We start from the raw sequence: 23,820 nt of genomic DNA, 5'->3' as shown, positions 1-23,820 counted from the left end.
AGGCAGGCCAGTGGTGTGGGTTGGGGATAATGATTGCAACAGTAGGACCACTAGATTGGTGAACCGCTGCAGCTCAGCCCCAACACAAGCAGTACTACTGAGCCCAGGGTTCCAAACTATTTGCATGTACTGTAACCGTCCTCTGCTAGAATAAAGTTTATTTGATTTTTCCAAACTGGACAGTCAGGCGTGCACTTAAGAACACTATCCAAATTCAAAACAGTATTCAGTACATCTCTTCTAATATTGACAGAATTGCAACTGCATGGGTTTAGCCCAATGAAGTTTGGTAGCTCAGATGCTGTGTCCAATTAGCTGCAGCTCTATCCTTGGTTATGTTTACAAGTCTGCTTCAGTAGTCTGATTATGACAACTATGCTTTCTAGGTTGCTCTTCTGCAAGACCAGTTCACAGCAGAGCAAGTAGTAGGAAAGGAGGATGAAACAGAGTAGAAGAATAAAGGAAAGAGGCTAATGAGCTATCAAAAGAGCTGAAGAAACTAGTTCTATAGGACTACTTAATGCTTTGCCTTTTTTAATGAGATACAGCATTTAAGAATATATATAAACATCTGATGTGTTTTTAAAAATCCCATGCATATAATACATTCAGCGAGTTTTCCTTGCTGAGTCTTCTTTTGTTGGCAAACCAAGTTTGCCTCTGTGAATGAGTGAAATTCTGCTAAAGCTGTTACCTCAGTCTTAAACTCTTTATACTGTAGTAAGGTCTGATTCAGATGTTCAGTAACTTATTTGGGACAGTAGTAGTCTCTTGCAGCTGTATCACCTCATATTTCATGGGGAAAGATGCCCTGTTTGAAATTACCATCAAATTCAACCTGCAGACTTGTGTGAGCCATGTTGGAGCTCAAGTGCTTTAATTCACCCTTTGAAGGCAATTATAATGGACTTCAAAGATTACAATGTTGCATCGTTTGCAACTTGTTGCCTACAAAGATTTGCCACAATGCAGCACAAAATTAAGTGGACATAAACCACTGAAATCAATTGGCTCGAACGTATTTAAGTCTGCCTTGGCTTCAGTAGTGGTGCATATGGTGGGGTTGCTGGGCTGGGAGGTGGCAAGGTGAGGACCACAGGTGTACTGGCAGGAGCACCAGACTGGCCTCTTGAGGGCGACCACTGCAGCCCAACCCCATCCAGGTAAGCAGCAGCAGCCCTGGTGTCAGGAGGGTGGCTCTGCAGTTCTGCCGCCAGCAGATGGACTGCTATTGCTTGAATATTGCCATTGACTACAAGTGGAAATAATTAAATTGAATTTACTTCCAAGTAAAGGGATTTACAGTTGTAGTCTCTCTCATGTCTCAAGTTGGCATAATAAGTAGAACACTTTCACTGAAGTCCATGCAAAGGTTCATGTTTTGCTGGAGCAAGGCCCATGACGGTTTGTTGTCATTTTGTAAGTTTGTTTCTTTAAACTGAAAAGCAGAATAGAAATATCCAGCTACAGTCTGAGGAAGTTGGGACAGTCGGTACTGCCAGTCCAGATATTTTACTTCTGGTCCATAATTTAAATAAGATTAATGCATGCTAAATATGTAGATCCTATCCTGCAGAAGCCACTTTGCAAAGTGGGAAGGCAGAGACAGGAACCAGAAATTAGATGCGTTTATGATCCAGTTGATGTATTACTGCAGTGGGTTTCTGTAGTCCAGTTCAGTAATATCTTAAAGTGCAGTGGAACCTCAGTTTACAACTACTGTACCTCTGTTTATGAACGCCTCCGTTTATGAACGCCGCAGACCCGGAAGTGTTTACATCCGGGTTCCGCGGCGTCGGATGCGCAGATCGCTTCGGCGCAGCTCACGCATGCGCAGAAGCAATCTGCGCAGCGTGTGTGTGTGTGCAGAAGCGCTCTATCGGTGCCTCGCGCACGCGCAAAAGCGTGCCTTTGGGGAGCGAATGCCTCCGTTTACAAATGCCTCCGTGGAACGGATTGGGTTCGTAAACAGAGGTTCCACTGTAATAAATGTCAGGATTACATTAGCCTGAACTTCTATACCTACCTAAAGAATGGACTGTGGCACACTGGTATTCATTTGGTGGATTGGGATCCCAGAAGTGCATTGTACCCTAGGCTAAGGTGAACTGTATCATCAGTAGCACCACCTTTGAGGTTCATCTTTGTTAAGAAAAAGAGGGATTCTAAGGCAGAGGGTAGCTTGTGACCTTCCAAATGTTGTTAGACTCCAACTTCCATCAGCCCCAGCCAGCATGGCCAGGGGTATCAAATGATGATAGTTGTAGTAAAATAACATCCAGAGGAGAAAAATTTCCCTCGCCCTGGGTTAAAAAGAAAAAATGGAACTATCACATGGAAAGGACAGCATACTCTAGTATTGCTAACATTTATGTAGAAATACATGTCTTTAGCATTGCGAAATATACATAAAATTCCATATAGAGTCAGGGTTTTTTCCCTGTCTTAGAAAAAATTAGTTCAGCAAAAGTTAATATACAGCTGGACAGATTGTGTGACTGCAGCTTTTGATCTTTGGATTGCGAGTAAAGGGTTTTTTTTTAAATAAAAGTTAACCTAACAAAATTGATTAAATGCATTTTAAAGAATAACACCATGTTGAGGTTTGTCTGGTGGCCCCAAAGTGACAGTTTAGCAACAGATTAAAAGGAGACAAAATAATGCTACATCAAAATGATGTGTGTGTGTGTGTGAGAGAGAGAGAGAGAGAGAGAGAGAGAGAGAGAGAGAGAGAGAGAGAGAGAGAGAGAGAGAGCCCTACAACTGTCAGATATAAAACACCTGTAAACTGTTTTCATGCAAAAAGATAAATATGAACTACACAGCTGCATAAAACATAATGTCAAACTTCAAGCAGCTTTTTGTAAACTAAAAGCAAACTTTTGTAAACTAAAAGCAACTTTTACAGCTTTCTCCTTGTGACCACTGTATTTGCATTCTGGCAAATGGACACCTGATGGCAGCACACTATAAGACCAACACAGTTTGCATTGATTGCTATGTGTTCTTAAAGAAGCAGGGAATTAAGTTTAAGTAGGTAATTTTAGGTTTATAGCAAAAATTATGACACCTCTGTTTCTGCCCCCCCCAAATGTTTAACCACAGGAGCAGGAAGACCAGGCATTGTTTTCCTGTACTGGGCATGAACAGTTACTAATAGATTCCACACATCTTTTATTTTGTATAAATGGCAAAAGCATTCTCAAAAATAGCATAAGCAGATTTAGGTAATATTGAATTTTGCAGACATGCTTCACTTTTTCACAGAGGGGCCAGATCCAAATGAGGAAAAGGGCTCATAGACCTTTAATAGTTGTGTGAAAATGAGAATTTCATCAGGTGTGCTCCCTCTCTTTCATCTGGCTGCCCTAAAGATTCTTGGAATAGGTTAGGATGAAGTCTTGAATTAAGATTCATGTGGGTTGAGTTGCTTGACTAGGTCCAAGCTCCTCTCAGCCACACAAATAACACTGAGTGACTCCCCTTCCTTATCCCTTGATAAGGGACTTATCCCCTGAGGCTCTTGGAAGGATAAAAGGAGAAAGCAGGTTCTACCCTTAAAGTAGAACATGGGTTGCGGAAGGGTTAACAAGAAATCCCTGGGTTGGAGAGGCGGGTCAGTTTGGATGGCCACATGGTTGATTGGTGGGTTGAGCTGTTGCTGGGGAATTTAGCATGTAGCAAATGTTTGATTGACAGCTTCTGCATTTAAATAGGTTGAGCAAGCAGCTTTCTTCCCACTTTTGCCACTTGCATCGAATCTCCCGCCTGCCCTCCTCTTATTTTAGGTGTTCTCGCTTAACCTTGCTGCGCCTGTCATGGGGTTGCCTGTTTTGGATCAGGGGCATGGTAGGAATTTTGCCACTTGGCTGATGGGCTTGCGCCAGGTGGGTTTTGCCTACTACGCTGCAATAAGTCACAACTTGTAAGGTTGGCGGTTAGGCATTGTTTCAAATTAATTGGTGGAGGGGTACGGATTTTGGCTGGGCCTGCCCCACATGGTTGCTGCTGCCTTTAGGGGTATTCCGTTAAAGGAATCCTGGGGCTCTACATGTTTGTCCGTTTATCCCCATTAGGGGCCAGGACCTCGCATGAGCCGCGATCTCTCCCAGAGGGTCCTCACCTACTGGCTCCCCTACTAGGCTAGTGGGAGTCAGATCTGTCCCAGGTGGGGGACAGATGGCAAGAACCAATGCCTAAGCAACCACTCACATTCAGTTGTATTTAAATAAAGTTGTGGCTAAAATTAATGCCAAAAACCTCAAACTTAATTCTCGTGTGATGTGTGAGTTATTGGGGGGATATCTTGGTACCTCGGCATGCAAGGACAAATTCCCACCCTAAGCTTTACTTGTAGAAAGGGCAAGGTAAAATACATGCAATAAAAGAAATGAAATGGTGGAGCAGTCATTTGATACATTAGAACAGGGGCACTCAAGACACTGCCAATTTTGGACCCAACAGCCCCAGCCTGTATAGTCAATGGTTGAAGATGGGAGTTGGAGAGCACAATGGTGGCTACTCCTTCATTAGAAAAAGGTTATTCAACCCAAGTGAGAACCCAGGAGTTTAGTGAATATAAAGGTAAAGGTAAAAGGTAAAGGGACCCCTGACCATTAGGTCCAGTCGTGACCGACTCTGGGGTTGCGCGCTCATCTCGCATTATTGGCCGAGGGAGCTGGCGTATAGCTTCCAGGTCATGTGGCCAGCATGACAAAGCCGCTTCTGGCAGACCAGAGCAGCACATGGAAACGCCGTTTACCTTCCCATCGTTTACCTTCCCTACTTGCATTTTGACGTGCTTTCGAACTGCTAGGTTGGCAGGAGCTGGGACCAAGCAACGGGAGCTCACCCCGTCACAGGGATTCGAACCGCCGACCTTCTGATCAGCAAGCCTAGGCTCAGTGGTTTAACCACAGCGCCACCTGGGTCCCTTATTGAATATATAAACCAATTTAAATGTTCACTTACTCTGGTACTACAGTCTTCTCACAGAACAATACTACTTCAGTTTTTCCTGCAGATTTGGTTGTTCGAAAGGATCTCCTGACATGGAAATGGTGCTCTACGTAAAAACTTAACACTTTCCCGAGAGATGGCTACCTGCCTCCTGCACTCCATTCTCCAAGTGAAAACTAAGACACTATATCTCCATAAGACTGCATGGCCTCATAAAGTAAATATAGTGAAATCAGCTGTAAATTACCACAGTCACTATGAAGAAATACAGCCGTGAGAATCCAGATTCTAGACACAGAATTTTAGAGTTGAAGTGGCCTCAAAAATCTGCTAATCCAGCCACTGAATCCCAATATATTTTCTACACTCAATAATCACTAATTACTAATGACATTTCCACCTCCAGTTTGAAAAGCAACGATTTCCCTTCCCCTCAAATTACAGTCTGGGCAGAGTGATCCATGTGCTTGCCACTGCCAGTTTCAAGTCCTCTGCCTGAGGCTGAGGGCAGAAGTGGCACAAGAACTGCAGCTTGCTAATACAGCACCTATTATGAAAACACAGCAGGATGCACTTATTTCTAAAAGATTCCCCAGTTTTCTTTTCTTTTCTTTTTAAAGGACTCTCCTTTGGGGCTTTAAAAAAACAACATTGGGAGGGTTAAAACTTAAGAAAAGGAAAATCTAGCAAGTTCCCAGGGCAAAAAAGAATTGCTATGATTAAAGATAAGGAATCAGTATCTTGTTTCTGGTTTCGCTGAAGTCACTTTAAAAACAAAAAATGGTACCCAATGGTTAAAATATGTTATTTTGTGAAACTTTTACCATAATGGAACTCCGACTTCCTTAAACTATGTATTTGCTGCAGATTAATAATATAGAAATATATTATCCTTCTTAGTTTATAATAAGGGACCCAGGTGGCGCTGTGGGTTAAACCACAGAGTCTAGGGCTTGCTGATCAGAAGGTCGGCGGTTCGAATCCCTGCGACGGGGTGAGCTCCCGTTGCTCGGTCCCTGCTCCTGCCCACCTAGCAGTTCGAAAGCACGTCAGAGTGCAAGTAGATAAATAGGGACCGCTCCAGCGGGAAGGTAAACGGCATTTCCGTGTGCTGCTCTGGTTCGCCAGGAGCAGCTTTGTCATGCTGGCCACATGACCCGGAAGCTGTCTGCGGACAAATGCCGGCTCCCTCGGCCTATAGAGTGAGATGAGCGCCGCAACCCCAGAGTCGGACATGACTGGACCTGATGGTCAGGGGCGCCTTTACCTTTAAATTTATAATACAGAAGAAAGACCCATGAATTCTGCCTACCATATGATGTCACCTTATGAAATTACTATGATACTTTGAGTGTAGTCCACAGGTCAGGCTCTTATAGCTACCCCTTCAAGAGATAATGAGCTTTCTAACACTTTTGCATATACTGTAAGATTTGGATATTGCCTCATACCTTTGCTTCTTGCCTCCATCTGCAATTTTAGCTTTTAGAAGACACCCTTCTTTGATTACCTGCAATAAAGAAGAAACATATACTAAATTCTTATTTGTGCTTTCAGGTTTCCCTACACTGGCATACTGCCAAAGAAACTAGTTCGAAACCAATTGTTTTAATATACGTTCACAAATGCAGCTTATTGCTAGATGAGCTGTGCTCCCCAGCAAAGGCAGGTATTATGAGTTGAAGGGCTTGCTACAAAGTCTTTAAAAATGAACACAAATGAAAACAGAAATGTTGCAAGAAAACGTATCAGTGAAGGGCCGGGAACAAGCAAAAGACATCCTTTAGCAGCAGCTAGCACCCATGTATCTTAGCAGGACCCACCGGTAGAAACACTTGCCCTAGGATCCAACAGTGAGTAGCTACAAGGCACTATATGAAATTTCTCATAGTGGTCTAGAACAGGCATCTCCAAACTGCGGCCCTCCAGATGTTTTGGTCTACAACTCCCATGATCCCTAGCTAACAGGACCAGTGGTCAGGGATGATGGGAATTGTAGTCCAAAACATCTGGAGGGCCGAAGTTTGGGGATGCCTGGTCTAGAAGATTCTGAACTTTGGTCTGAGCAGGAGCAGAATATAGGGCTTGAGACTGGTCAGAGACCATGAAACAAGACAGGATACAGAAATTAACACCACATTGGTTGGACTACCACCTCACCTCTGCTTATATTTGAATCCAGGTCTGCACAATTTACATTAAACAGAGCCACCAGCCCTGTGTGGTGGTTCTCCAAAACCTCAATAAACCTCTTGATAAATTCTTTGGCTTTTTCTCCCCAGGACTGCCAAAACAAGGAGTTTGTCAGCCTACTAGCAGGCTACAACACTGGACCTGTGTGCTGCATTCAACTTCCGTGGGTCACTTCAGTTATTCAGGCCTGGCTTAGAGATGCAGGCATTTTATTACCACTGCTGCACAATTTTATATAAGGTTATCTATTGCCATAAAATAAGTTATTAAGTTTAAAATACACATTTTAATTAAAATATGCAAACAGTCCATAAAAGATTCATATATAATATTGTTTGTTTTCATTATATGTAAGCCAAATTTTGGAATATAAATACAAAAAACGTATGCTGCAGTATCAGGAGCATACTCTACATTTTTATGAACAGCTGAGATTTTGGAACATGTTGGGCAACGCATATGCTACATAACACACGTTCTTCATGAGCTCCTGAAATTTTTGGAAGCACAGGCTATAGGTACTAATGCAGAGATTCGTGTATGTTGGATCATATTTTCAGTACTGAATGCAGAAGAAAAAATATGGATCACCCAAAGAACCGTTCCTCAATGAACAGATTGTTGCTCCGCTCAGAATCAGGTTGCTGCTCCATAAAGCAATGCAAGGATAGTTTGATCATGTTCACATAAATCATCCAGCCTTCTCCCACCCCATGGCACCAAGATTATAGCAAACATCTGGCCTGTTCCCCTTCTCATTCTGTACCTTACATATGCACACTGTTCTTGCCAGGATACGTACAAGGAAGGAAGTTATTTTCCCCTGGCTAAAATGTGAATTGGAGATGGCTCCTGTTTACCATCCAAGCTTCAGATTAGTTTCTCTGAAACAGATCCCAGTTTTGGTCATTTCCCCCTCTCGCCGAAGTAGTTTATTCCAATGGAAACAGGCAACAACCAGAAATTGCAACTCCGGGCTGACACAGATGTAACAGTGAGGAGGCAGTGAGCCATAGAATTACATGCTCTCTTCCCACAGTCCTTTTCTTTGAACCTTTGACACATGACCAGGCCTCAAAGGTTGGAAACATTACGTCAAAACTGCACCATAGAAAGACACGTGTGTTTTGCATTGGTGAGCATCTGTTCAAATGTCTTCATCACAATCCTTCCAGGAGGATTCAGGTTATGGTTTCATTCCTTCCACAGATGGATGGCATGAGATTACTGAACATGAAATGTCTTTACAGCACTTGCTATCTTTTCTGCCTCAATAAATATCCATCATTTGTTTGGGGGTATTGGGTTTTTTTTTAGCTGTGCTATACCTGCACCTTTCTAGCTGAAGAAAGGTTGAGGGAGCAATAGCCCTGAACATAAATGAGCACAGAAATAAGGCAGAAGAATTCAAGGACTCTGTATAGGGGCGAGGGAAAGGATAAAATGACATGCTTTTATTGCTTTATACTTGTTCATATTTCATGCAGTTAATGCATCTATGTGACTATGCCGTGCAATAGCTCTATAGATGTTATCTGTGTGCTTGAATATTTTACATAATGGCAAGGAAAAAAATTATGAAGTCGGTATGAAAAATTATTCAGAAGTCTTACTGAGAGCAGTGGGGCATTGCTTTAAAGAAGGTCTGTGTTCTGGAGCATGACTGGATAGGAGGAAGAACTGCCTGGAGGATGGAATGTTATGGTAAGAGGGAAGGGGAATCTATTGGAGGGCAGGACGCTGGGGAAGGAAGGAGCAGTTGGGATATGTCAGCTAAATGGGTGGAGGCCAGTATAGAGGGCGGATGAATTTCCTAGATTAGGAAAATGTTCAGGAGAGGAGATCTTCTATTTGAAAGGTTCTCCGTAAAAACAAAGCAACAAATAAATCCACACCATAAACCATACTGCACTGATCCAAAAACTTAGTTTGAAATTTATTTGTTATTTATACAAATAAACATCTGTTAAATAGTTAATTATGAGGTCTTGAACATCTACCTGAAAGCAAAGAATTCATAGGAGGATGGTGACAACTGCAATCTCGATCTGAGGGTTGGCAGTTAGACCCGTAGAAGAATTATGTCTTGCTGGCATGAAGTTTCTGTGATACAGAGTACTGTTAACAAAGGCCTCCACGGCCCAATTCATACATAAGTGCAACAGTTATGGTAGAAATTGACCCGTGGTCTTGTTTTATATACTCTTCTTGGGTAATATTTGTATTGAGGAACCATGTGAGTATGGACAATGACCTAGTGACTTTCCAAGGCCACATTGTCCTCCAAGGGATCAGGCAACATTTATATGAGAAGGATTTGCACACATCCCATGGTTCCTCAATATAAATATTACTGAAGAGTCACTGAGGTGTTCCATGGAGAATCAGTTCCAACACCATTGTGGCAACATTTGGTTGTGTGCCTCTTATGTCCTTGAGAGGAGGAAAGGGAGGTTCCAGCTACATAAAAAGGACACACAAGTGAAAATGGGTTCCTTCTTCTGAAATGAACAGAGAGGCCCACTTGTATAAAAACTCCAAGTAAAATAGTTATTAATTAAAACTTGCAAGAACACAAGAGCCAGAATTAACAAGAAGAGTTGTAAAACAAATACAAAAAGAATTTGGTGGACTAAATGAGGGAAAATAAACTGAGTTTGAATCCTTGCAAGACAGAGGCTTGGTGTGTGACTGGTTCCTGTGCCCAAGAAATTATCTGCCCTGGATGGGATTGTACTCTCTCTGACAGAGCAGGCTGTAGTTCTTAGATTTAGCAGAATATCAACAGAATCAGTTTGCCTTCCCCACCTCCAAAAATCCATTCTCTCAGTTAAAGTCACTTTCATCATCTAGCTATTCAAATTTTAAGTATTTCAAATTTCACTATATTTGCTGAGCCGTGCTGTACTGGAGGGAGGATAGAGATGGTGGTGATGACAAAGACCGCCTAGGCATGAACCAGAGGGAAGAAGCTTTCACTCTCTTCAGCCACACCCCTAGGGAGCCAACCAAGCATGCAGGTTCATTCCCGGGACGTGGCACAGTGGTGCCAACTAATTGGGACCAGCATGCTACTGCAGACCTGCTGTAGCAGCAGAACAACAGAGTTGGTCGCACATTGGCAGCAAATCCAGACTTATCTGAGAGTTTCTCATAAACTTTAGGAACCATATTCAAGTGGAAAAGGGGAATACACCAGGACTAATTTTTCTACAGGTTTTCTACAGGTTTATCCCTGCTTCTCACTGAGTAGCAAACTCTTCAAAAAGCAACTTCATGCCTAGCATTTTCTCTTGATTTTATTCATTTTGCTAAACACAGCCATTTCTGGATAAGCAATGTCATCATGTAATAAATATCTATTAGTATTGCTGAAATGTCAGCTTTAATTTTCTCGAGTTAATGGGTAATTGAAATTGTATATCATTCACCACAATGGTTTGTAGATTCCAAAATTATTCTTTTCACTGTTTAACCAACCTTCCCCCAAATCTTTAATTCTCTTCACCCTATTAATATATTGAGGCATCTGCAGCCCTGAGTACTTACCCTCCAAAAAACATGCATTACATTTTGATTAATGAAATCTGAAGTAAAGAACTACATCAATAAATTGCAAATTCTGTAATACAATTGCTTACCGTTTGCTCCAGTGGGCTGATGAACTCAGAAAGTGTTAAATTGTGTTGGGAATGATTCCTTCTATGACGGGATATCTGAAAATACATTCATTTACAAGTTAGAACCTGCTAGCATCAAATCAAACAATGCTGAACAAGGAAGGGTCGATTGAAAGTAACTTAACAGAACATACGCAGTTTGCTCTGTGCTAAGCGCTAAGAATCTGCATGCTAATAACACTGACACGCAGCCTTCTTTGTTTATAACATTTTATCCCTCGCTACCTCCAGTAATAATAATTTCATGTTTAATGTGCTTGCTCAGTAACCCTTTCAATAACTCTTTAAAGTTGGTCACTTAAAGTCATAGATGGACTCTGAAAACACTTCTGAAAAGGATGGACAATCGGTTATTTCCAAGCCCAGTTACAAGCTTTGTTAGATGTAATTGCTCTCCCAATTGCCACTGAGAGAAAAGCATTATTCCCGGCCCCCTGTTATCTCCTAGCTTTCCCCCAACTTCATCACCTCCACTACATTTTACCTGCCTGCAATTTTGGCAGCTGTGGCAACAGCAGATAGGTTATTCTTCCTTCCCTTGTGCTACACATATGAATTCCTGCTATGGGAGCTCTCGTGTTATTTAGCACCTTCTTTTCTATTTGTGGATTATGCTCTCCCCCCCCCCCCCGCAATAAAAGAGCTTACCATATGTATTTAAAATATGACTATGAAATTTGAGGAAAGAGGGAAAGAATCTGAGGTGTTTTGCTCTAAGTTATTTATTAATACATTTACATCTTTCACTTCTCTTCCATGGCACAGGTTCCATGGCCTCCCATCCAGGCACTGATCTGCCTGAAGCTACCTCCTTATCATTTTATGTAAGTGAACCAAAATAAGAAACTATTTCTTGGTAGGTTTTAATTGTGCTTTGTTTTAAAAGGAACTACATTTTGCCATGCGGGACTGAAACACATAAAGAAATGTGTTACGGTATTTTTATCCAAAACAGAATTAATCAGTAAATTTTGACTGGTTTTTTTTAACTAGGCTCCCTGTCTTCTTTCATAGTAAAACACAGTTAACAAGAAGCCATAATATATGCTGTTTATATGTAAATGTCGGACTCTACAAAATGTTCATAATTAATCCAGAGGGCCTCCCTCAAAATATACTTTAAAATATTATGATCCCATATTTTACGGCACACACTGCTTTCATGTTTATTTGTAAGCACTAACGTTTTAAGCCCTGAATCCTACATCTTAGAAAGTGCTCTACTCTCCCAGTGATAGCTAATGAGCTTAATGAATTACCCATTCTAAATTTAATACCAATATTTCACAGAGAAAACAGATAAAACAGTCTCTGTGATTCAAAAGTTTCGCTGACCTATTTATGAGGAATATCACTTAACAATTTCATTAGAAATGAGTAACAGCTGGTGACATGGCTGTGTCCTAAAGTGTTTTTCTCTCTTAATATTCTGCATCTTAAGCAATCGAGCCTTCATAAGAAATACTTTAGTTAGTGGCAGTCCCTCCTTTGGGGAGAAAAAAATGTCAGACCACATTTTCTGTATTTTGCAATCTTGTTTTCAGGAGTGTCATGCTCCCGTTTTATTAGCATGTAGGGTAAACAAGAATGATTTGCTGATGCTGTTGAGAGAACTTCTAAGATGTCAGACTTTCCATTTAGATTTTGGATAGAACTTTAATATTAATACAAACTGAGGCATGTGTGTAAATTCAAAATAAATTAGTTCCATTTATCTCCCCTCTCCATATCTTTTAATGTTATACAGATCTGGTGCTAATATTCATGCTACAACATCCCTATCTAAACTATTCAGGTCTATATCATTTTTATTCTCTCAAAGATCCCCACTCTTAATTATACTTTTACATATAACATAGCAGATAAAGTTGTGAGAGATCATTTCTCTACCCAGAATGAAAGAAAATGACCTCCCAGCATTCCTTGGGGGTCAATAAATGATACTCCATCAGTGATTCAAAGAGAATACGTTGGGAGTGATCAAGCTAAAGTGAAGCACTTTAATGCTGCAATTTTAAGCTGAAGGAAAATTGGATGTTCTTCACAGGCATATGTTGTGTATAACATTGTGGGCAGTCCTTAAAAAGGAATATAAGTAGGGTTGCCAGACTCAATAGTGGACAGGACTTCTGTGCCTTTAATTGCCCTGCTCTCTTTTGAGCCTGGAAACCTTAAAGAGAAACCAGTAGACCCTTTGTTTAATTTCCAAGCAAAGGGCCTGCTGGTTTCTCTTTAAGGTTTCCAGACTCAAAAGAGAGCAGGGCAATTAAAGGCACAGAAGTCCTGTCCTCTATTGAGTCTGGCAACCCTAAATATAAGTGACCTCCCTCAAAGAGCTATCATGAGAATCAATAAAAATTATGCACATATTGATGAAGGAAAAGTACACTATGCTTATATATCAGTGTGTCACCTTTCTAATATAGTAAATCCATTTTAGACCATGTATTGGCACTGCTATGTATAGATGTTGATACGAGACAAAAGAAATATAGAAAAATGACAATTTTCCACAGACTAATAATCTAATCTAAATAATTGTTGGTCTAGCATATGAGTATTTAGGACGAAGCCTGCCAATATCACTGTGCAAGTGTAATGACCCCAAAATGATATCACACTCGTGTTAACAATAATGTTGTGCTGTTAACACTCCAAGCAGGTATGATATTTTAAGATACGGGCATAAGGGATAGTGCATGGTCAAACCCTTCACTTGGGATCTCTCCCATTTTCCGCTACATATTATAATAATCTCAAGCATTTCCACTAAGTTTCAAGTATTAAGAAAGTCTGAGAAACCTTCAGAAGGTTCCTTTTCAGGAAAGCTGGCTTATCAGCAATTTTATGATTTGATGAACGTTCTTCAGTCAGCAGCAATGTCACCTGAAGCATTAAAAAGTCCACACACTAAGCGCTTGCAAGTCTATGGGCAAATCTGGTTTTGTTAAATTCAACCTCAGCAACTTTCCCCTCTTCCCTCCCCCCAAGTTAGCTAAAGGGTATAACAATACTGCTAGATTTCTCCTAGCATCCAGGAATGAAGTCATTGTCAGTTTCTGCAAAGGCAGAATTTCTGCAAAAATATGCCAGTTATCCTGAAGTAAACCAAGGGTTGACAATGTAACTTTATGTCGAACAGCTTTGTGATAAGCAAAATGGAACAAATGCATGTAAACTTAGGGTTACCAAGAATCAGAACACAACAGTAACATGTTCCAAGAATGAGGGCTACCAGGGTTATTGGAACAAGGTAGTAGTTCCTAGCGAAAAAGAGTGATATTGCAGTGGAATAATACTGGGTCCTTAAGTAGAACAAGTAAAAGGAAGTTGCTTTCACTTCTGCTTTGAACTAGAACTTTTAGCCACACATTGTGTAATAAAGAAGCTGGACTGTACATTTATTGTCTGAGTACTATATCACATTCCTTTGTTTGAATCTGTAGACAAACGTCAGATTTTTTTTAAAAAAAACAACAACACAGATCTGTGTTACATTCTCCTTCCTTAGGTCTCCTTTTAAGTACACTGCCCTCTGTACACAGTTCAGTTCCCTAGAGTGTGTAAGAATAATGATAATGGCTTTGCTTGCCTTGACCCTCAGTTCAGTTATAAATCAAAACCTTATAGACCTTTTAACAGAGTAAGAGTGCCTTCCTTCATGCTCAAGCCTACGGAGGTACTTCCCTCCCAATCCTGCAAGATAGATATCAATGAAATTTATTATAAACAGTCCCAACTTAATCTGGATAATGAGCAGTATAATATCTTAAATAAAGGAAAATCAATAGGTGTTATTGTACACGTATTGCACTGAACCAGAGCCCTGATTTAGAGTCCTGTACAACAATCATTGCTTGTGAGTAACCCCGCAAGGGATTGAAAACCTTGAACAGTGGTCCAGTATGTTTTAGTTATTATATAGTTGCACCTTCTATGCACCTTACAGTCAAACCTCCGTTTGCGACCGCCTCCGTTTGCGACCGCTTCGGTTTCCGACCACCGCAGACCCGGAAGTGTTTACATCCGTGTTCTGCGACGCTCGGATGCGCACAAACTATCTGCGCAGCGTGTGCGTGCGCAGAAGCAATCTGCGCAGTGCGCAGAAGTGCTCTATCAGCGCTTTGCGCACGCGCAGAAGCGTACATCAGGGAGTGACCGATTCGGGAAGCAACCGGCTCCGCGGAATGGATTGCGGTCGCAAACCAACATACCACTGCACTTCATACCATGGATTAACTGGATTACATTGCTTGGCACACATCTGTATGTAGATGCATGTTACATCCTTACTGATCTGCTCGCACTGTTATGTATGTTATGTATGTTAATTGTCCTAGCAAACCTCAGCAGAATCAAGTGCCAGATGTCTAGATCTGACTAGTTTTTCAGAATATTGTGCAACCCTCTGGATGACTGCATGAAAGAAGAACTGTTCCTAATGTGCCATGTCACAATAGCTGAATCAGGGCAACGGCTTACTATGTATTTTGTTTGCTATTGCAACTAAAATCATAAGGTTGGGGATATACATATAATCAATAGGTTCTCCTATAAGATTGGGTCAGCTTATAAAACGGAGCAAGAGATAGTGGACACATTTAATGATCTGGGAACACCTAATGCTGTGGCAATGCACAGTGGGCACTGTTCTAGGAGACCCCTAGAAGGTGCTTATGTGCCCTGAACTTTCTAAAAGAAAATTAGGGTATACATATGATGAATAAATACAGCACATCATTAGTTTTCGAAATTCACTTCTGCAAGATGGAATGGTGGCTAATATCTTAGGTGGCCTAAGTGACTGGTCAAATTCAGAGCCCAAGCTTATTGATCACTGAATAATAGCTGATGGAAGCGGGCAACAGAAAGGAAGAGCATATGCTTTTCATGTCCTGCCTGTGGACTTCCTGAAGGGACATGAGAGGCCACTTTGGGGAACAGGATACTAGAGTATATAGGCCAGGGGTCATATTTTGTTTTTATTATCTTAGTTACAACAAAATGATAAGCTATATTCTTAGTTCCCTGACTCAATTCATTCTATTTATGAAACATTGCTATTGTTTTGTCACATCCTTCTTGGATGTGGCTTAAAGCAATACACATGAGGTTCCCATTTGGTCTCTCTCACAAGTGTAGGCCAGACCCAAATCTGCTCAGTTACAAATGTGGAATTATATCAGTCATCTTAGAGTCAGGTCATACATTATAGTCACCATGCAGCCTGAAGCAATCTCCAGAATGGCATAATTACAGTAGTATGTAGTGCTGCTTACTCTGTAGACGTGGCTTACTCTGTCTTATGTTGAGCTTTCCTGCTATCAGGGCCAGCTCTAGGTAAGGTCCTGGTGGCGCGGTGCACCAGGGCGCTGGGCCAGGAGGTGGGGCGCTGCGCGGCAAAGCCAAACAGGGCGCTGCGACGGCGGGGGCGCCAGAGCGATCTCCGCGCCTCAGCGCCAGGGCACCCAACCTGCTCCAGACTGCCCTACCTGCCATTACTAAGAACGTATGGTTGCTGGACCTAACTTGATCTACAAATTATAGCCACGAAATAACTAAACCTAGTGGGAAATGCTGCAAATGAGTTTGCTATGAAAGTCATAACATATAGACTAGTGCATGAACTTACAAACAATCACATCCTAATTGTACTTGACTTTCTGTTGCTCAAGCCTTGAGTCTCAGCTTCATTTTCTGATTTTTACAATGAACGTTTTTTAAAAATTTTCTCATAAAGTTTCCATAGCACTTAGCCAGGTTTATTAGTTGGGTGTTAATAAGCATTAATATAGCATGCTTCAAAATGTTTAACTCATCTTTCAAAAAACAGGTCACAGTAACTCCCATTTTACAGATGGGTAACTGAAGTTAAAGAACCATCAAGTCCAAGACCATCAAGAACAGAATATGAAGAGTGGTTTCCCCAGGTCCAAGCCCAATACCGAAGCTGTTGGCAAAAGCAGCAGTAGTTTTCTCTCCCATTGTGTCCTGTTATATCAAACAATTAGACACTAATACAGTGATCCAGCTAAGGACAACTCATTTGCTGGGCTGAGAACTGCAGGCATAAATTGAAGTGCATCCATAGTATTCACATTCTTATGCACACAATCATACTTGCATACAACTAGAGCTGCAGAATAGGGCATAACAACGTTCCTAGTGCATTTAAAATGGCACATTGGAAAATGAGATGCCTCCACCAGAAGGGTGTTTCTGTTCCGCTGGAATGTTGCCCTTGTTGAAAGTTTTTTACCATTCCAGGAGCTGAAGAGTTAACAAGAGCGCTACAAACTGCTGGCTAATATCTACTGAGAAATGCCCTTGTGTGAGTGGTATTTTTAATACTCCTTGCCCTATATTTATTCCCCTCTAGCGGATGCTTCATTAGTGCTTCTTTTTATCTCGCCTGCCTAATTCATTCTCCCAGATTTAAACAAGCCAAAAGCTCACCTTATGCTACTGCAGAAGCAATTTTTATTTTTTGAAGGTTAATCCAACTCAGCAGGATTTAGGGATGGCACTCTTCCTTGGTCGTAGGCATGTTGGCTCAGGCCAGACAGCTGTTTGGACACTCTCCATTGGGAATCTTGCCCTCAACACCCACAGTTGATGCACATACATGGTCTACTGGCTGCCTACTTCCATGCCCATCTGTTCAGATGGCATGCTGCCCACTCACAAGTTCGCTGGAACCTTGCCCTTAGTGTGTAGGTGCCAGGCAATGATGGGTTTAGATGGGCAGCCTGCAAAATATTGTAAGTGATCACTTTTTCTCCTGCAGGAAGTCCTTCCTCTATGCTAACACTGTGTGCTGTGTTGCAGTTATTCAAAATTGTGCGTACTTAGCATGCCAAGCAAAAAAACCCTGTGATTTCTTATTTAAGATATTTATATAGCATCTTTCTGTTGTAAAAGTCTCAAAGGCGGCATACCATTTTTAAACAAACAAACAAAAATCTAATACAAGGATAAAGCTATAGAAAGGGGAATGCTTTCAATAGCTCTTTCTATCAATACCTCTATTATCACAAAGATGACTGTCTGAAACTAAGGTGGTTGTTGGGGGTGGGGGAGGAGAAAACTGCTAGAATGGAAATCAGACTATAATTTAGATTATCATCATGCAGCCGCAGCTAGCCTCTACACAGGACCAAAATACCCATATGTCAAAATTATGGCACCAATAAAGAAAGAGCAGCCAAGGAAGTTTATCCACAAAACACACATTTTAAATTTAGTCCTGATCAAAATATTTATAAGTATAAACAACAACAACAACAAACAACAACAACAACAACAACAACAAAAATTGCCTCATTCAGAGTTGAGTAATTAATTAAAGACGACTCTGGCTTTTTTTAAAGCAGGGCAATATTTTTGTTTCTTTTGCTTTAAATTGAAGAAGATATCCTGATTGTGAAGGTCATGGGATTCCTTCTCAGCATTCGGTTTCATTTCACAAAGGGGCTTTGGATGTGGGCATTTGTTTGTTTTATTATTCCACAGAGAACTGTCTGAGGGCTAAGTTTTCTTTTGTGAAATACATCTTTTTATTATAATTTTAAGGTCTAAAGTTTCTTAAAGTACTTCTGAGAACAATATAATAAATGAAAAAAGGTCCAAAAGTAAATTGACAAAAAGCAAACAAGAAAACCCCAACCTGGGGAATAGCCATTTCTCTATCTCTTCCTCCATTTCCTTGTATGTCACAGGATAGATAAGAAAAACAAATACAGCCAATAAATTAGGAAAGCTGGAAAGCAAACAAGGTGGATAGTCAATTCATTTCAAATGTGATGATATTGCCTAGTACCTTGATGTTTCTACTGAGACAGCTTGTTCAGACAGTGAGATCAGCAACAGCATCACATTTGTTTTGTTTTCGTTCCAATTATATGTGTGTGAAGAATGGCATGTGACCCTGAGTGGCTTGGACCAGAGTGAATAAGTGCTTTAAAATCATAGCCGTCCAGACATGCGTAGAAGGGACTTCCGGTGCTGGCGCTGCCCGATTTCCGGTGCCCAGACATGGGCAGAGCGGCACCCAAAATCGGTTCTGCACATGTCCAGACATGCGCAGAAGGAGCCTCCCTGGCCGGTAGGAGCTGCTTTCTAAACTGGGGGATTTACGGGATTTTAAAAAAAAATTCCAATTCAGGATAACAGCGGGAAACGGGTTTAAATACGGGGGTTTCCCGCGAAAAACGGGAGACTTGACAGCTATGCTTAAAATTGTGTGACAAACACCCTTGGATTGTAGTCCTCAACTCAGGGGTAGTCTTAATCAGTTAGGACTGTTTGCACCAGCTGTGTTTGCACCAGTACCCTGTTCCCAGGGTGAGGCCATTGGAACAGCAGGTGCAGTCCTCTTCTTATCCAAGGTAGGATTCCCAATTATGGCTCTTCTGGGTTTTCTCCACTGAGAATGAATCAAAGGTATACATTTCCTACAGTGATAAACCCTGTGAATGTTGGCTAAAGAAACTCCAGAACTCATGCTAGAACAGATGCTTAAAAAGAAAACTGCAAATAGATAGGCCTTGCAGCCTGCTGTTTCGGGTAGGCAATATTGCTGGAGCTTTTCGTGCTACACAACTTGTGGTCAGGCATTCATGTGACCGTACAAGTGGCATGCATACAATCCCTGTGCTAATGTCTCTAAGTGTGTGGGAGCCTCCTTAGAGCATTGGGCCTTTAACATGGTGGTCTGAAGGGAGGTTCAGCACACGTCGCTGAATGCTTTCTGAAACGGCTCAGTGATTGGGAGCCCTGCCTTAACAGGGCTTAATCACACAAAGATCTAAAGAGGAGCCCACATCCCTGGGGGTGTCGGGAGTGGAGCTTGCATGTGTGCCTCTGCCCCCCCCCCTTCACAGTTTGAGCATTTGTGTGTTTGGGCCTGAGCATGCCTACAGCCTGCTTAAGAAACAGGTTCCTTTCCTCCCGATAATTATTTCATAAGCAGAATGTGGTCTCATTACTTTGTGATTAGGAAAGGGAAACACATCACTTCAGTAAAAGTGACTAGACCAGGAGGTGCCCACTTTGAGAATCTGCACAGCAACAAAGCTTTCAACCCGCCCTTTAAAGCAGCAGGCTAGAGTTCTGGTTGCCAGAGGATTTATTTGCAAGTTATGCCTGTGATTTTGCACATCACCTTTAAACACATAAAGGCCAGATCAAGGGTCTCCCGGGACACAGGTGAGTCCTAGGAACGACTTAAGAGCAATAGCTGGTACAGACAAAGCCTTAGGTTAGATCTGAAAAACAATGCTACAAGCTTAATAGGAAAATCACAAAGCCATGCATGTTTCAGTGGCTGATGTACGCTTCCTATGACACGAGGCAGGTGTGCCATTATTATTAGTAGCAAGCATACATAACAATTAGATACTTAAGGTGCAAAAACATTATGTCACATATGATAGCTATTGAATTTCAAATTGTTATAAAACAGCATGTTGAATTCATTTTAAAGCCTGGTGCTCTCTGTATTTCTGGAGTTCTGATGAGCTCTGTGTGTGTTTTTGTAAATCAACGCCTCCTCTTCTTTTTAGGCTATAAGGCTACAATCTGACTGTAAGGAGACCCAGCAGCTCCTTGTCCTTTGGCCTTCTGCCTGCGCTATGTGACTGAGCAGCCACATACCTTGAAACCATCCACCCTGTCGGCTGTTATTCAGTTACATATCACAATTTACTTCCCATTCTCTCCTCAAACATGCAACCCAGATGAGCAACAAGATGTTTCAGCTGCCATGTCATTTCAGTTTTTACATGTCTCCTCCTTTATGCATGCTCTACATCTCAGCTGATGCCTCATCTCCCCCACTTTACTGCCATGGGCTACAAGTCCAGAACAAAGCTGAGTCTCAGGGTCACCGAGAACAAGGCACATGAAGAAAAACCACACGAGAGAAAATCAATGGCCACATAAAGCACTGCTGTGAAAACTCATTTTTGATGGATTTCGCAATGGTGCTTGCTGAAGTTAACAATAATTAGAAGACGGCGGATGAAATATGTACTATTGTTAACACTGCGGATGAAGCAGTGTACAGTGTAGAACGGCTAAAACTATAAACCAAACACCACCTGTAACATCTGAGTGCAACTTTCCACTATTTAGACATCTAACAGACTGCAATGGAAATCTACATTAACAAGGTGAATAAGGAATTGGGGTGCAGGGAGGGGGTCCCATAAAATGTTTCTCATTGCTGCTGCTTGGAGCCTTGTTTATGTTTAAGCATATGTCACAAAATTACATAAAGCACTTTTTAAACATATATGTTTTTACTCATCAGTGAAATCTTTTTGATGCTCAGAACCTGTGCTTACTATATCATTAACTGACTCCCCCCCCCCAGCATTTCAGTTTACTCCACAGTAGTTGCTATCTGTCCCTGTGATGCACTGCAGATTTGTTGTTGTTTAGTCATTTAGTCGTGTCCGACTCTTCGTGACCCCATGGACCATAGCACACCAGGCACTCCTGTCTTCCACTGCCTCCCGCAGTTTGGTCAAACTCATGTTTGTAGCTTTGAGAACACTGTCCAACAATCTCATCCTCTGTCGTCCCCTTCTCCTAGTGCCCTCCATCTTTCCCAACATCAGGGTCTTTTCCAGGGAGTCTTCTCTTCTCATGAGGTGGCCAAAGTATTGGAGCCTCGGCTTCAGGATCTGTCCTTCCAGTGAGCACTCAGGGCTGATTTCCTTCAGAATGGAGAGGTTTGATCTTCTTGCAGTCCATGGGACTCTCAAGAGTCTCCTCCAGCACCGTAATTCAAAAGCAGTGCAGATACCCTCAGTCAATTCTTTCCACTTGTAGGGAATTTTAACAGGTGCAGCCTTTCACAAATACGACCAACAGCCAGGGATGATGGGAGTTGCTGTACAGCAACATTTTGAGACCTGCAGGTTCCTCACCTGTAGATAGGAGGCTATCACTTCCTATAATCTGACCAGGGCACAGAACACACGTGGTGTGGTGAATTCATTACGAGGAGACTGTTCCATTAGCACAAGTATTTCTGCTCCCTAGAAGGCACAATCACCCTTTCCTCACCTTGCATGCTGTTCATGGGGAGGGGAAGGGAGAAAGTCCCACTGCACTGCCAGTTCCTGCTAGAGCAACTCTTTAGCTGAATCTGGACTGTTGTTTATCCATTTGAAGTAATACACATAACCCTGTTTACTATGGGGCATTTCTTAACAGGCCATTTAGAAACTTAAGACAAAGTCGCACAATTAAATATTAAAGTGCCCTGTTATATCGGGTACCATTAGCATTGCCCTTTCCTACAAACTTTCTTCCATCACACTTCGAAAGGTGCTTCTGTTGGTATTTCTACCGCGTTGCGAGGCTTATTGCAACAGCTTGAACAACTGACTATAAAAATAGTGATCTTACGATCAGAAAATAAGGTGTGAGGACATTTTTGCACGAGACACTAATTTTTTTATCCTGTTCCCCCACTCCCATTTGTGAGCATGTGTGAATGCTTATAATACTGAAGAATAGACCCATTTCAATTTAAACATACATCCAGTCCACTGCAGGTATATTATTGACTGAGTTTCTGTCACGTGTATATATATAAAAAAACCAGTCAAAAACAAATTGTTGAGCAGCTATTTCTTTTGGTGCTCTTATGGGGTCCCCTGAAAGACAGGAGTGAATCAACGGATTCACAGGCTTCACAAGTCTTAGATCTGAGCAACAATGCATGCAGATTTTACAAAACAGAGCAACTGAACAAACTACCATAGGATATATAACATCCAGCATGTTCCATAGTATTTAAATTACAGCTTCATATGGCCAACCCACCCTTTTCCTTATCTCTCAGAGCCCCATATGGATTTGGCAGCAGAGTTTAAAAGGCTGTGTATAAGTAGACCTAAGTGGAAATAGTGGGTGCTTCAGTGGATGAGGCAATAGATAAAGGAACCCTAGTTTTCTATTGGCCATAATCAGAAATAACTGAGCAGGCCATCTATCAGATTAAGTAAGTTCTGGAAGGAGCATACCGGTAAATTGGATAGATTCTAGAAAGAACAGATGAACAGAAGAAAAGGGTATCTTATAAGAAGAGATATAAGGAAGATTTACTGTGAGGAGGAAGGCAAAGTATAAGTCCACGATTAAGCCTTTTATCCCATCCTGCCAAATCCACATTGAACCCATACTGGTTTTTGGAATTTTGCTTGGTAGGTTGAGCACATCTCTATAGAAAACTCACCATGGAGCCCCTTAAATCAATGTATTCTCACCATTCATTATTTATTACAGTTTTAGTTTCAGGTTTCGAAAACAATTAAGGAGAGCGTTTAGTATGAAAATTACTGTAATTGCTTGCTAATTGAGGTTATCTGCTTCACATTATTCAAAAAGCAAATTGTGTTGACACTTGTACCCAGAAATGATTACTTAATAAACAAAGTCAGAATGCATCACAAATAAAACACGGCTGTCTGCTGATGGCTACATTTATCTGGTATGAACCGTTCCCAGGGAAGATGTTAGGGAAGATGTCTTTCCATTGTTTAAACTCACAATTACAACTGAAAGACTATCTTCCTGGATTCCAGTACATGGTACATTTCACACAGTAATCAGGTAAGGGAATTCGTATTCACAGACAGTAAAAATGACCAAATTAAAAGTTTGAACACTTTAGATTCCCATGCCTCTCACAGTGCCTCTTCTTTCAGAGCTGAGTTCTACAGTACATTATATGACCAAACATGTTTCTGACTTCAGAATGACCTGTGCCAATCAAACTTCAAAGAAGAGATTCCTCATCACGGATCAAACATTATTTCATCAAGATAAAATTCAGGGATCTGATCTTAGAAGTTGCTTTTGAGTGTTTTTTCTTTCTCTTTCAGTAGTTAAAAGGTGTCTGAAATTACATACTGTTCTCTTTCATCTGGACTCTAGAGCTAAGAAGCAGAATTTTATTTTGATATTAACAAAG

General features: G+C 41.4%; 1 protein-coding gene across 2 annotated transcripts in view; it reads right to left on the bottom strand.

The window, feature by feature from the left end:
* The window catches only part of ARHGAP15 (Rho GTPase activating protein 15), a 375,586-nt gene that overhangs the window by 327,762 nt on the left and 24,004 nt on the right, over positions 1–23,820 (bottom strand). For both annotated transcript variants that reach the window (XM_035130906.2, XM_035130887.2), the window contains exons 3-4: positions 10,794–10,868; positions 6,411–6,469 (exon numbers count right to left, since the gene is read on the bottom strand). In XM_035130906.2, the coding sequence (XP_034986797.2) occupies positions 6,411–6,469; positions 10,794–10,868 (134 nt within the window). The remainder of the gene's footprint in view (positions 1–6,410; positions 6,470–10,793; positions 10,869–23,820) is intronic.

This window comes from Zootoca vivipara, chromosome 1 (genome assembly GCF_963506605.1).
Source record: "Zootoca vivipara chromosome 1, rZooViv1.1, whole genome shotgun sequence".
Taxonomy (NCBI): domain Eukaryota; kingdom Metazoa; phylum Chordata; class Lepidosauria; order Squamata; family Lacertidae; genus Zootoca; species Zootoca vivipara.
This window is presented reverse-complemented; position numbering and strand designations above follow the sequence as displayed.